Source organism: Macroventuria anomochaeta (genome assembly GCF_010093625.1).
Source record: "Macroventuria anomochaeta strain CBS 525.71 unplaced genomic scaffold BU25scaffold_29, whole genome shotgun sequence".
Lineage (NCBI taxonomy): Eukaryota > Fungi > Ascomycota > Dothideomycetes > Pleosporales > Didymellaceae > Macroventuria > Macroventuria anomochaeta.
Window position 1 is genome coordinate 146,848 of NW_022985390.1, and position 13,725 is coordinate 160,572.

Sequence of the window (13,725 nt, forward strand, 5' to 3'; positions counted from 1 at the left end):
CAGAAGCAAAGGTGAACTATTACGGTAAGAGTCATGGTACTGTGCTGGGTACCACGTTTGCCACCCTATGTCCTAACCGTGTCGGTCGATTTGTTTTGGATCGTGCCATGCAAGGGAAGCCTTGAAACTTGGATGGAAGTCGGTTTGCTTTTGCAGATCAGGATGAGGCTGTCCTACAATTCTTCAGTCAGTGTTTAGAAGCTGGTCCAGATGTATGTACATTCTGGGCTGGTCTCGCAGAGCAAACTGAAGCACGTTACGAACGACTCTTGAGGAAGTTGGAGAAGAACCCTTTGCAGGTTCCTTATGATGCAATTGCCGTGGACGCTCCTGTAAGGCTCACCGCTGACGTAGTGTAAATGCATACAAGGGAGACATATGATGGACGCACTGAGTTTCGTCAGTTAGCTAAGCAGCTGACTGGACTGAAAAGAGACGACTACCTGTCCTGACTGGATACGAAGAGCGATACCCGCCCCAAGCCGTCCCAAGTGCAGTTTGGCTGATTGGAAATGATTTTCGAAACATTTCCAAATCTTATACGGAAGATCTTCACCCTTGACACCCTCCACGAGATCTCTTGCACCGACCTGGTCCTCAAGATATCCCAACATTGGAATCATTCGAAGAACTTATGCTGCGTCTTTCAACTCGAGTCGGTACGTTGGCATGATGAACACAGGTACGGCCTATTGTAGGTAGTGGCCCTTTCGACCTCCCCACAGCCAACAATTCGATGGTAACATTAGCGCCAACGCCAGTCATCCAATGCTCATACTCACAAATACCTTCGATGTCGTCTGTCCTGCTGCGTATGCTTGGCAGATGATACCTCGATTTCCAGGATCCGTGCTTCTAGAACAGGAGGCAGTAGCTCACGGAGCTACCTCGTTGGGAGGCTGTATCGACGGCTATGTCAAGGACTACTTCGAAGTTGGAAAGCTTCCTCCGCCGGACATCATCTGCAAGCCTGACAAGAAGTCATCACTCATGCATGACTTTTAAAGCGTGCAGACTCGTCCAGGCGAGCATACATTATCGGTGACTTTCACAAGTTGCTGACCCACCTTGATAATTGGAACGAGGATGAGATATAACTCTTTGGCCCGAAGAACAACTTCATGGTTTGATGACATCATGGTTTCCAGACAGAGGGGGTCCAGCAACTTGTGAAAGAACATTATATGGAGTGATCAGGGAAGGAAGCAAGTAAGATTAAAAATTATATTTTCCGTCTCGGCATGAGAGTGATATACGTCGAACGCAGACATTTTCCGAAAGGAGCTTACTGGCCTGAGCTATCTCATCTTTAGTCCCACGTCACCATCTGGTGATGATTTGGCCAAGAGCTCCTGCAGCAAGTATTTTCTCTCACTTATTCAGCTTGACTGCTTGGCGCCTCCAGTAGCCCTATTCTATATAAAGTCACCCTCATCCTCCTCTCCCTGTCCCAATCCGCACTCTTCTTGCACCACATTTCGTAACATCAACACACCTCGTATCACATCACCACTCGTCTTATCTATTCTAGCCAAACCTATACTTGACATCAGTACAAGCAAGTCGATGTGCTCGCTTTGAGCGGGCTGGAAGCTAACTTTTGACAGACTCTTCAATGTTTACCACAAACATGGCGTCAGGCGCTCTCAGCCTTGAAGAGTTTCCCGCATACTTGAACACTCAAAAGAACCTGTCAAGGTACGACCCCAGGACCGAGAAAAAGCCCAATCATCCATAATACAAGCTAGATAAGGCTTGGATTGATGGTCTACTCAATGAGTTCGCCCAAGCAGTCATCGATCTTCTGAAGGGACCCCAGACGACGACAAGGAAATTCAGCATCTCATCCGTAATGCCAACAAACTCGCCAATGTTCTGCGTAGCCCTGCGATGAAAGTTGCTCTTCTCGGCGCTCAAGGTATAGGCAAGAGCCTGAGCACCAACGCCATTTTCGATTGTGATGGCTTCTCGCTCCCCGGCGCTGATGGTGCCGCCTGCACCAGCACTGTAACGCGATACATCGACTACCCCAGGGGAGGAAGTGGCGGTCACCGATTCTTTGCCAAGATCAAGTTTCTGGACGCTGAGAAAAGAAAGGCCCTTCCTCAAGAGCACGCGCGATCTTATCATGAGTACCAGCATGCCGACGAAGATTGGTTGAAGAGGACGCACCCTCGTCGAAGAAGAGGAAACGCGAAAAAAAACTTGTAGAAAGGATCGAACACACTGTCACCGAAACCAATCGTAATGGAGGTTTCATCTCCATTTCCAATGACCGTAATGGTGTTCGAAAGCCATATATGACAGAGACGCTATCGTCAGCGAAGGCCAAGTTCCAACCTGCCTCGGATGCAAGCATTGCGATGATAGTGCCGGATCTACCAGACTACAAAGAAAATGTTCAGGATCTGATCCAAGAGGATTGGTTCGACCTGAAGGCCCCAGCCTTCAACCGCATACTCAAGAACCGAGGTACAGTGCCGAGAGGCTTGTCAAAAGCTCAAGGCCTCGAGGAAGGCGCAGAATGGAACAAAGATCTGGCGACTTTGCTCGCAGCAGCCTTTCATAAGTGATCGAAGGCGCACAAAGAGTGAATGCGACACATGTTGCCATCTCTGGCGTACTCTTTCAAAGCGTTCTACCTCAAGATCTTCCGGGTGATGAAAAACTCTGCGGCGAATGTGTCTACAGTGGAGAAGGCGAAGCTGAAATGGGAGCCGCTGAACCGAAAGTACCAAGCCAAGATCGAGGGCCTTGTGGATTAAGTCAGGCTAGTTCAATCGAGAAGCCTCGAAGGGGCAAACATGGAATACGAGAGGTAGACCAATCTGATCTCAGAAGTGACCGATACCATCTACGTCGAGGCATATAACACCATGCTAGCCAATCCGAAGGCGAAATGGCAGTACAAGCAGTCCGTCGAACCGAAGCTGAAGTTCCAGAGGAAGAAGCTGGGCGAGATGTTCCTTCAGTCAGACAACCACTTCGTCGAACAAGTCATCAACCACTTCCAGTCAGAGGTCGACAAAGCTATGCGACACACGCTTGACAGGCACTTCAGCGGCATCGAGAAGCTACTCAATGGCCTCAATACTGCTATTCGCGCTCAAGGTCCTATCACTTATGTGCTCAAATCTTGAGGGTAGGGCCATTCGCGCTGACGTGCAAGAGCGCATCCCAACGCTGCAGGAGAGAATCGATCGACTGAGAGCTCTGCTTCCCGCTCGAGTCAGCCAAGAGGAGAACAACGAGGGCATCCAAATTGACAGCATCGATGTCAAAGAAGAGGAGGATAATTTCGCGTCCATCCACGAGAAGATGTCCAAACGCAAAAAGTCCGAGCCTACTGCTGGAGTTAAGCAGGAGCCTCTCTGAGTTTCTCATCTGATGAGAAAACTGAATACCGAGGCTTTGGAATACGTGCCCAGTGTTCGCGGGGTAGGTTGGTTGTCATGGTATTGTATTGCAGGTGAGCAGAAGCTCGATATAAGCTACCTATCACGTGATGGCGATCGGTGGTATCCTTCACTTCCTCCAACACCCAGCGATGAGCCAGCTTTGAACGATTGTCATATCCACGATGTCAGCCAGAGTTGAACCGGATCGAAAAAGAAATTGGAAGAAAGGTGCTGAGATAGGATTCAAAGAGAGATTGAGGTATGACTGAGGATGGAGCTGAAAAATTTCGGTGACGATGCTTTGCTTGCTTTCTTCCTTTCCCACAATACGTCAGAGATTAAGCTGATCTTACATTTCTCAACGAGTACATAGTGCAGTACGACCTGCATAAGACGAAGCCAGGCAGATCAGATAAGTAAGTAGCCAGATTCATCATAGCCACACAACAAGTCTTTACCGATCACGAACAGGCGTATGTCAACACTAAGAAGCCATTCTTCATGATCTGTGCAATTTTGAAGCGGAGAGCTAAATGCTTAGGCCTGGCATGTTCCCCAGGGACGTTTGGGTGGGTGGTTTGGGGCCGGTGTAAGCGTCATGTTCATGCCCCACCCGTAGAACACTCTAAACATCACGATAGTAGCTGAACAAAGACAAATGATCCTTGAATATGATTTGATTTTCAAACAAGCAGCCGCGCGGCATTCCAGCTTTGCGGTGCTCCTCGTCCTAACGATAATGTCGACGTGTCGATCCTGATACCTCTCGCGCCGCCTGCCTCTACCGCGACTCGGATCTGGCAGCGGCCTTATGTATTCCAGTCCGGACCTCGTAATCGGACGATGCTGTCCTTCTTCGTATGTACGTAGCAGCGTGATATGGCTGTGAGGCGATAAATGTATGTATCTACAAAGTGATGCCATTATTGGTGAATAGCGAAGTCGAAGTGAAATCCCGGGAATGCTGTCATGTCCTGAAGGACAACGCCGAACGCCCAATGCTGAATACGGATGGTCCTGTACATGTTGCAAACGAGGGTGATGACGGTATTATTTTAGATTCGTGAGTTCGTGTGCAAATGTCATGCCGGGAATAATTGGTTGCTCAGTGTGGATCAGGATTCCTCACCTATTTGGAGTCAGTATCGGAGTACGGTTGAAGTGTATTGATGCTTACATTAAGTTGCCGCCCATAGTCGCGACTGTCGTCGATACTGCCCAGACTCTCGCGGCTGTTGTTCCCAAATGTGGGGTGATACATCAGTACTGCCTCCGGGTTCAGTCGAGAGTCAATCATCATCGGCTGGCTGTATCTGCGTTGCGATCCAGAGATAGGGCTGATCGATTCGTTATCGTGCCGGCTGCCAGCATTGCTGAAGTTTGTGGCAATTGGCGGTGGGTAGTGAGGATCAGTCGCGACAGTTCGTCCTCCAAGCAGTCCAGCCTTGCTCATCGTGCTTGTGTTACGGGTAATGCCTGCTTGATGTTCCTGCTCTGCGCGCTGTTGCTTCTTCCTTCTCCAAAGGAAAAATAGAATACCACCAACGACGACTGCGATAGCCGCGACACCTCCCACGACACCTCCAACTATAGCGCCAGTGTTGCTCGAGCCAGTGTTGGAGGGTTGGGGTTGTGACGCAGCTTGGGTGGGTTGGTAGATAACAGTTCGCGTGACGACGGCACCGCTTTCGGTGATGACCTGGACGCTCGTAGATGGTACGGCGGCAGAAGAGGTAGCAACCGTCCTAAGTGTTGAAGAGGGCCTGTTGTTGGATGAAGACTGAACGTTGTGTTAGTGATTGTTGGCTAGTAGGAGCATCGAGGGTGAGCAAAGAAACGGGACTAAATACAGGACTTGTAGAAGTAGGAGCAGCAGACGTTCGGCGCTGAGTAAACGTCACAGTGATGGTCGGTACCTCTCCCACGACAGTCTGAATGATTGTCACGGGAGGCCGATCACGACTTGTGGGCCTTTGACTTGGCGAAGCCGAAGAAGGCTGCCTACATGTCAAATGCTGTCCGCAACCGGAGACATCGTTGAAGCCAGGAAACTGTCTTCCAGAAAAGATAACAAAGAACAACGTAGACCGATAGAAAAGAGAGTGAAAGAGGTGCAGGTAAAATCAAACGCTTACGATGCAATGAAACATGGAGGTACTAACAGTAACTGCATCTGACGACGACGGGGAGTCCGTCGAGGAAGGAACAGGAGTCGCGCTACTCACGTCTGTTGAAGATGGCTGCGAGCCTCCTCCTGCAGTACCAGAAGGCTGTCCGGCGAGCTTGATGTAGATGTACAAGCCCTCGTCTTTGTCACCACACTTCTCGTCCGGGAAGCCAGGGCAGTCCTTCTGGCAACCGGAGATGTCGGTGGTGGTAGAAGGAATGTAGTTCGAGCACCAGCAGTTCGTGTACTGAATGACAGCGAAGGCGTAAGTACCCGCGCTATTGCAGTGGTCCGTACATTTACCGTTCGATTGGTATGTCCAGAAGACTGGTACATTTCAGTTAGCATGATAGCTTCCATGGCGGACGTGTACACTTACAAGCATCACCTGTTCCCGTGTTCTGCGACGAACAGTACGATTGTGTGAAACCAGTGTCTTGTGCTGTTGCCAGCACGCTGAACAAAAGAGTAACGATCGCAACAAACATGTTGGACAAAGATGGTCTGAACATGGACGCCATGGCTAGGATGTGTGGTATCGGTGGAAGACGCGAAGGAGATTGGAAGTGCTCTGTCGAACGACTGTGGATCCTCGGGTGATCCCTTGTGGGCGCAGTGTGCGGTCAATGGTGAATGAAGGTTTGTGGCGAAATGCTTCACCGCGACAAAGACCGAAAATAGCGATTGAACGCCTCCGGTATCGTGAACGAACAAGGTGAAGGGTCGATGATAGCCGTATTATCCTCGAAGGCAGGCAAGCAGGGTCGACCAATGGTTGATGCCGCGTGGTGGTGCAGTACTGTCGCGGTAGGCCTTGACTCAATACGAAGGCTCGTGCAGTGCCACCGGTTCAGATATGACCTGTTCGCTCAGGCTGTGGTCAGCATCGCTGCCTTTGACAGAACTGCCCGACAAGAGAGGCCAGCGGAGTGCAATTGAAGGCAGGAAGAGACTGCACAAGCAGCTGTTGAGAAAGGAAGCTGGGGCTCCGGCGTCGATCGACCTGCAGCCAAGAGGGACTAACCTTGTAGATAAAAGTCGTGCACTGACTCTTCCACTAGGATCCGCCACTGCCGGTCTCTTCCAGGGTTCGATGAGGAACCACACGCAAAAGCAGTGCGCAAGTGCTGGGTGGCTGTACGAATTACTGAGATCCGCGTCCTGTGAGTCGCTGAAGGGACTGTAGCTGTAACAATTCGGTGGTCGAAAGTGTGACCCAAAGGGTCATGACGTGCCAGAAAAGCTCCTCGGCACCCCAATTGACGCTCCCTGGTACCGCCCTATGATTTGCAAACAGTTGTGCGGAGTAACGTCTTGTTTTGTCTTCGCAGTCGTGCTCCCGCAATCCAGTAGTGCAACCCTGGAAGTAAGTCCGAATATCGTGAACGCTGGGATGGTACTGCAAATCCTGAAAACGTACGTCTAGAGCGAGTGAACGGCCGATGCTTGGCCTAGAGTTTAGAAGAAAAGAGGTAAATAGCGAGTGTGTGGGCTGGGAAACGCGGATGAACAAGAGCAAGGAGGAGGTTGGGTGCACAGCACGGGAGGTCAGGATGTTTTGTTGTCTGAGTCGTGGGCGGTGGTTATTGAGTGCTGATCACCGGGCTGCACGCGTGCATCCTTCCTTGTCGGTCAATACGTTAATACGCCGTTGCTAATTTTGCGAGTTGCTGCAAACGCCTCCCACTGAACGGATGGTCTTCATGCGGGGAGCGTGATGATGCTACAGCAGACGTCCAGCAAAAGTGCAGCGATAAGAAAGCAGGTGTTTGTTGCATCTATATGAGCTTGTCAGGTGCTGCTATACGGGCGAGTAGGGTAACACAAGGGCAGTCTGCCACCTCTATTCAGTTGCACCCGCGGCTTCTGCACGACGCACGATAGAGATCGCAATTCCGACTGTCGGCATGTATGATGTCGCTGTTTGAAACATCGGAGCCTCAGCGTGCCTACACGAATCACAGCGCACCGAAGCGAGGGAAAGACAAAACTACGGCGACGCGCCCTCGAGTTCAAGGCTGCACGCCAGGCCAACCATTCACGCCTACCCGTTACAGAACGCGATGCTATCTTTCCCTTGGGTATATGTGTGTCTATAGCCGGCCCATTCCTTCGTTGACCTCCTTCCTCCCTTCAGCCTAAACACACCACACGAAACACACCAAGCTTTTCCCGCCCGTTGGCAACCAAACCATACGTCCATGATGGTCGGACAGCTTGACGCTATTCCATGGTTGTCAAATGCAGCATATACTATCCACATTAGGACTCGCTTCCTCCCAGAGTATGACGCAAGTGTGGATTCGCTGACTCGATGCTTAAAGAACGCGTCCCCACTTTTCGATAGTAAGATCGGCAGGGGAAGAAGGCCCGCGCTTTTGACGACGGGACGGAGCAGTGCAGGGCTTGCGAAATGGAGATGTTCAGACAACACATCTGTGTTGGCGTTATGGGCGTTTAAGGACGCGAGTGGTGATCCTGAGTGGCTGATCTGAAGGGCTTCAGCGGTTTGTTTTGTTGATCTGCTTCAGGTTGCGCGTTTGAGTGAGTGGATCATGGCCGTGATATGAGATCGAAAGCTTGAATCTGGACGAGTTGCGCAAGGTTATGATGTGCTGCACGCCGTAAGGGTTGTTGTCCGATAAGCTTTTGACCATGCTTGTGCCGCGTGAGAACTGTGGATTGCCTTCCAGGGCTCGAAAAAACCCTGCGGACGCTAAGTGGCTGGAATGCTGGCATATCACGATCCTTGATTTCAACGTTAGCAGCCATCACCCAAGTGAGTGGAAGTGGACGCTGCCACGAAGCTTCATGCATGGCTGGAAGGTGCCATCGCTCAAACACATCGAATTGACAAAGTATGTTTACAACTTCGACTTCTTTCCGCCAGCAACGCCTGTCACAACATCGCCTGAGATTAGGAAATCGGGATAGGCGAACCCGTTCGCAAAACCTGCAGTGTGCCACTGACCACCGTCGACTGGTCAACTGTCAGCATACAGGAATCGAAGCTGAGGATGGAGTTGTGCAACTTACCGACCAGCGTCTCGCCATTCACATAGTTGCCAGCATCTGAGAAGAGATACACTGTTGCATCGGCGATCTCCTTGACTGTGCCATACCGACCAGATGGAATACCCTTAGACGACTTCTCACGATGATCCTGCTTGGATAGACGAGCTACACCCTCTGTATCTGCAATGGGTCCTGGAGCGATGATGTTCGAGGTGATGCCTTTCGGTCCCTGTTCGATTGCTACGGACATGGCCATAGCATCTACGCCAGCCTTCGCGACAGACACATGACTCTGCAACGGTGTACCAGAGTAATGGAGAGTCGCGCTGACAAAGATTATGCGGCCGCCCGTTCCGTTGGGTGGTGGTGTGTGACCGTCTGTCCTGTGTTTGGCCGCAGATTCGACGAGGTAAGGTAGTGTCGCTTTTACGGTGTTGTAGGAGCCTAGCACATCGATGTCGATGACCGACTTCATAGCGTTCGGCGAGATCTGGTCCATAGGTGCGAGGAAGTTACCAGCAGCACCAGCACTATAGACCGTCAGCGAAGTTCTACAATCTCGCAGCTTGTTCTTGAGACTCACATCACGAAGTCAATGCTCCCCAGCTCCTTTGCACACCTGTCTGCGGCGGCCTGTAGCAGCTCTGGTTTTCTCACATCTACTGCACCGATGCCGATGACTTTGGCGCCCTTTCGCGCTGTTGCAATATCTTTGGCCATGTTCTCAGTCTTCTCCACGTTGCGCCCAACTATGCATGCATTGGCACCGAGGTGGACCATGGCCCGGACTTGAGCTGAGCATATCGAGCCCGCTCCACCAGTACAGAAGATGACCTTGTTGGCGAAGAGACCGTCCCTCCAGACGTTGCTCAGATATTGATACCGTTCGAGAGGCATTGGGGATGGTGTACGAGGACCTGCTACTCTGATTGATGGCGCTGCGAATGGCTCCGGTATATTGTTTCGAGGTTTATGGTGGAATGTGCCGGTGCCGTAAGTGGATGCAGTCAAAACTTATGTAGCCGATTGAAGATTCGTCGAGTTAAGGGTACGGCCGAGAACGTCGGTTGTGGAGGGATGGAGTTGAAGTCGCGGAGCAAGCCGAGGTACAGTTGAGCTTACTCTCCAATGACTTGAAGTCGAAGTGGGAACGAACACACTGGGAGTGAACCGCAATTTGGGATCCTCTAGGGCAAACGTCAACGTATTTTCACGAAACCGCATGACTGCAAAACTCAAGGGGAATTAGAATTCATTTGTAGGATTACTTGCATGTGCTTCTCCGCAGTGAGTTACAGTGTGGGTCCAAGCTCCCTAGGCGCCGTAGTCAATCAGTTTGAAGATAACGTCACAAAGCTCGAGTGCTGCAAAATCACGCCCGCTCAACCGATCGCCTCAACATCACCAAACACATCGCTGTAGAGCACTTGGAATTATGGCAGCAACGACCATTTCTGTCTGCAAATTTGTAGGCACTGTCAGCTTGGGTCTCTTGACGGTATGTCCGCTACCTCATCTCCAAGTCGACGCGGTTTCAAGCTCCACCTTCCATTGGAGCTGTCGCAGGTCTTTCAAGCAAGACAACCTTTATATGTGTATACTGATTTGTGCGATAGGGTGTTTCAGCGACACTCTCGATAATCACTCTACCTTCTCTGCTTGCGCTGCCTACCGCCGTCGACGCCCGCACAACATCCACCTACGTATCATACAAGTCACAGAACATCACCTCATACCTTCGTCACATTACCACCTTCACACTGTTCTCCGCCTACGTACTATCTCCCCGACGACTCCGCCATCCGTACCTTCTCTACACATCAATCTTCGCTTTCGCCTCTGGACCGGCTATCGATTACGCTGTATCCTTCCGCAGCGGCACCAATGAGCGGAGGGCGGCGTTAGATCTTGAAGCACAGGGCGACGATGTCAATGGTGAACAAGTAAGGCAGGCAGTCGAAAGGAAGAGGTTCACTGAAAGCGTGAAGGCAATTTTTACAGGAGCGGCCTTTGCCATGCAAATTGTGGGTATCTGGGGAGATGGCGCGTAGACGATGAATGATGCGTCGAGGACTCACGTTTGGTGAATGCAATACTCACGATGACATGCAGGGATGGTATATATACACTTGTGTTTAGCGCGACTCACTCCTCCTTTTGTAGCTGCTTTGTAGTCTCATCTTGGCAATTAAGCATTGGTCAACTCCTACTACTGGAATCTGCTTTGTAACATTCTCACCGAAGTCGATATCTTAGCATCGCGTTTTGTCGTGAGGTAACCACTCTCTTGAGCATCATGAGAGGGCCCTGTTTTTCTTCCCAAAAGGCAAACCGATTCAACAGCCAAAGACTAGAATTACATGTTACAACAGATGCTTTACTGTATAGAGGATTTGTTGCACGGACTTGGATGGCGGAGCACAAGATCCTTGTCAATGGCGCAAGTGGGTTGAGGCTCAACTGCGGCGCCACAACAGCTACAGGCCCTGAATCTCGACTCTATGGATCCTCCCTCTGTAACCCCAACACCCACATTGTAGCTTCGTATTGCATCCTGATCACTTCTTCTTGCTTATTACTAGTCACAGATCGCGGCGGTAATTCTTCATCATGAGTAAAATGTGGGAGGTAGATCCGGAGACGCGGAGTAAGGTACGTTGCGGTGTATCTACGTAGTGGGGCTGTCTAGGGGTGAATTGTAGAGCAGAACAATTGGACCGCAAGGTCGCAAGCGCATAAGAAGCCCAACATGCTGACCAGCTTATCGCATAGTTACTGGAAATCCAAAAGACAAACGACAACAATAAGTGCGTCGACTGCAATGCGCCGAGTCCACAATGGGTACGCAACCACCACCCTTTCTGGAATACCCTCCTCATGTCCGACGCGACCGCACGTTCAGCGCTATATACTGATATGAAGGGACCAGGCCTCACCCAAGCTGGGTATCTTCATGTGTCTGTCATGCTCCGGCGTCCACCGCGGCCTGGGTGTCCACATTTCCTTCATTCGCAGCATAACCATGGATGCCTTCAAGGGCGCTGAGCTTGCGCGCATGGCTGCCGGCGGCAACAAAACTTTCCAGGATTTTTTCAATGCACACCCAACGAACACAAAAGACAACAGGACATTCGAGGCCTCGTCTATACAAGAGCGCTACGATTCCGAGGCCGGCGATGAGTGGAAGGAGAGACTGAGCTGCAAGGTTGAGGACAGGGAGTTCGACAAGAGTAACTTGCCCAAGCGGCTTCCAAGAAAGGAGACTTCCGCCGCTGCTGGTGCTAGTGGGCCATTGAGCGGCCGGGCCAGCGCAGCTGGGAGCAGAAGCCAGACACCACTCGGCAAGACGCGCAGCAACGAGTCCGGATTTCAGCGCTCAGGATCACCATCCATTGGAACAAATGCCATGTCATCACAGAAGGCGAAGAACGAGGCATACTTTTCGCGCATTGGAGCTGAGAACGCCAACAGGAGAGAGGACCTGGCGCCTAACCAGGGTGGAAAATACGGCGGTTTTGGTAGCGAACCTGAAGCCTGGAAGAACAATGACGAGCCAGGCGCACCGCCTGAGATTGCTGATTTCCAGAAAGATCCCGTTGCAGCTCTCACAAAGGGCTTTGGTTGGCTAGGCGCAAGCGTGAGCAAGGTGGGCAAGACTGGGTATGAAGGTTGGGTCAAGCCCGGGATGCAGAAGGTAAGAAATCTCTTGTGCGTAGGAAGGTGAAGCAGCCATTGACGTTGCTCTAGCTCGCCGAAGCAGATCTCGCCTCTCAGGCACAGAAGACCGCTGGTTTTATGGGTCAAACTATTCAAACTTCCGCCGCAAACGCCGGTACTGCTTTCAACCGTTTCGTCGAGGGCGAGTCTTCAAGCAACACGCGTCGTGGCGTCGAGCCAGCGAAGAAGGACTTTTGGGACGACTTCGGTGCCGCTTCTAAGGGCCCCAGCAAAGACAAGCAGGACTTTTGGGATGAGTTTGCAAGTGCTGGCGAGACTACGACAAATGCTACGTCTGGTTTAGGACAGAAACCCAAGCCGTCAGGCATTGGCACAAGCGCGATGAAGAAGAGCAGTGGCTCAGTGCCAGCAGGAGGCAAGAAAGACGATAAGTGGGAAGACTGGTAGATGCAGAAGTACCTCTGTCCGACATGGAGTTGGCGGCTTTTGGGGGAGTCATGGCGTTGGCCGAGCACGTCGGCCTTCCGTACACAATGGTGAGGTGGATTTTGTATTGTTACCATGTTCTCTTCGCGCACCACATTGCTGCGGCATCAATTTTGTTCAGTCGTATGTCGTTCCTGATTCTCTTCGCTCTTGCCGGTGATCTGCTTCACGCTTGCAACCGTACAACACCAAGCGCACGCGTGAAGCAGCCTGGCGGCTCAACGTTTGCTGATGTTCGAATAGGCATATGGGACACTGTACACAACGGGTCACCCGGTATCAGACGATTCTCGACGATCCTTGATTAGTCTCGATGCGTCAGGATGCATATAGAGAGCAGACTCTGCTCACAAGATAACTGTCATGCTGTCTTTTGTGGTCTCATTCACAACGAGAGCGACCTTGCTCGACCGGCACGACATGACGATTCATCTTTGCAGAAGAGCAGGGTTAGCAGCTTGTCCGTGCCTGCCAACATGGGTCACTGCCCGGTCATTACGGAGATGGCTTCAGCAGCCAGCAATCACGCTTTGCGAAGCTACTCCCGTCTTGCTTGCTGTCGTGATTGCGGAATCGGTCAGTGACTTCCACTTTTTTTCCTCTCTGTGGTCATTGCGCTTTCGCTGTTCCCATGTTGATCACGACCGACACCGCTTGCTCACCCTGCGCCTGCCTTCCCCGTTCACACCTCCCTCCTCGAACAGTCACTGCTTGACGTATTGAGAAGCAACACATCCGGTAAAATGACTTCTCTCGCTGCAGCTCGAACTAGTGCGCGCTGGAGCCACTTCTGTTGATTTATAAACTCGCCCTCCGGCTCATCACTCCGTCTCTTCTTCACTACACTCTTCACTACGCTTCTCTCCACACGCCGAGTACTTTTTTGATCAGGCAAAGTCACTCCATCCCTACATCTCTTCGGCAACCAAGCACATCACACGATGCATCGCCTTCTCTTCATACGCTGTCGTCCTTCAGGCA

The 13,725-nt window shown here is 51.3% G+C and overlaps 6 protein-coding genes across 6 annotated transcripts; 4 read left to right on the top strand and 2 right to left on the bottom strand.

The window, feature by feature from the left end:
- Positions 1–1,630: 1,630 nt before the first annotated feature.
- Positions 1,631–2,211, top strand: BU25DRAFT_423821 (uncharacterized protein; the record flags this gene model as incomplete). The annotated part of the gene is made up of 2 exons (XM_033708238.1): positions 1,631–1,698; positions 1,794–2,211. The coding sequence occupies 2 exons, from the start codon at positions 1,631–1,633 to the stop codon at positions 2,209–2,211; spliced, it is 486 nt and encodes a 161-aa protein (XP_033558896.1).
- A 392-nt stretch (positions 2,212–2,603) lies between these two features.
- Positions 2,604–3,375, top strand: BU25DRAFT_460877 (uncharacterized protein; the record flags this gene model as incomplete). The annotated part of the gene is made up of 3 exons (XM_033710389.1): positions 2,604–2,756; positions 2,823–3,125; positions 3,172–3,375. 3 exons carry the CDS (start codon positions 2,604–2,606, stop codon positions 3,373–3,375), a joined length of 660 nt encoding a protein of 219 aa, XP_033558897.1.
- A 1,037-nt stretch (positions 3,376–4,412) lies between these two features.
- BU25DRAFT_132606 (uncharacterized protein) lies at positions 4,413–6,188 on the bottom strand. The gene is made up of 4 exons (XM_033700521.1): positions 5,945–6,188; positions 5,561–5,892; positions 4,576–5,178; positions 4,413–4,527 (listed from the first exon to the last, which is right to left on the bottom strand). The coding sequence occupies exons 1-4, from the start codon at positions 6,084–6,086 to the stop codon at positions 4,504–4,506; spliced, it is 1,101 nt and encodes a 366-aa protein (XP_033558898.1). The 5' UTR covers positions 6,087–6,188; the 3' UTR covers positions 4,413–4,503.
- Positions 6,189–8,400: 2,212 nt separating this feature from the next.
- On the bottom strand, positions 8,401–9,819 carry BU25DRAFT_373458 (peroxisomal 2,4-dienoyl-CoA reductase-like protein SPS19). Its single transcript, XM_033704039.1, has 3 exons — positions 9,164–9,819; positions 8,602–9,110; positions 8,401–8,545 (listed from the first exon to the last, which is right to left on the bottom strand). The coding sequence occupies exons 1-3, from the start codon at positions 9,475–9,477 to the stop codon at positions 8,430–8,432; spliced, it is 939 nt and encodes a 312-aa protein (XP_033558899.1). The 5' UTR covers positions 9,478–9,819; the 3' UTR covers positions 8,401–8,429.
- On the top strand, positions 9,815–10,788 carry BU25DRAFT_493361 (uncharacterized protein). Its single transcript, XM_033711710.1, has 3 exons — positions 9,815–9,879; positions 9,937–10,078; positions 10,197–10,788. Exons 2-3 carry the CDS (start codon positions 10,016–10,018, stop codon positions 10,629–10,631), a joined length of 498 nt encoding a protein of 165 aa, XP_033558900.1. The 5' UTR covers positions 9,815–9,879; positions 9,937–10,015; the 3' UTR covers positions 10,632–10,788.
- Positions 10,789–11,092: 304 nt separating this feature from the next.
- On the top strand, positions 11,093–12,863 carry BU25DRAFT_441788 (ADP-ribosylation factor GTPase-activating protein 1). Its single transcript, XM_033709251.1, has 4 exons — positions 11,093–11,232; positions 11,353–11,421; positions 11,510–12,274; positions 12,328–12,863. The coding sequence occupies exons 1-4, from the start codon at positions 11,191–11,193 to the stop codon at positions 12,703–12,705; spliced, it is 1,254 nt and encodes a 417-aa protein (XP_033558901.1). The 5' UTR covers positions 11,093–11,190; the 3' UTR covers positions 12,706–12,863.
- The last annotated feature ends 862 nt before the right edge of the window (positions 12,864–13,725 follow it).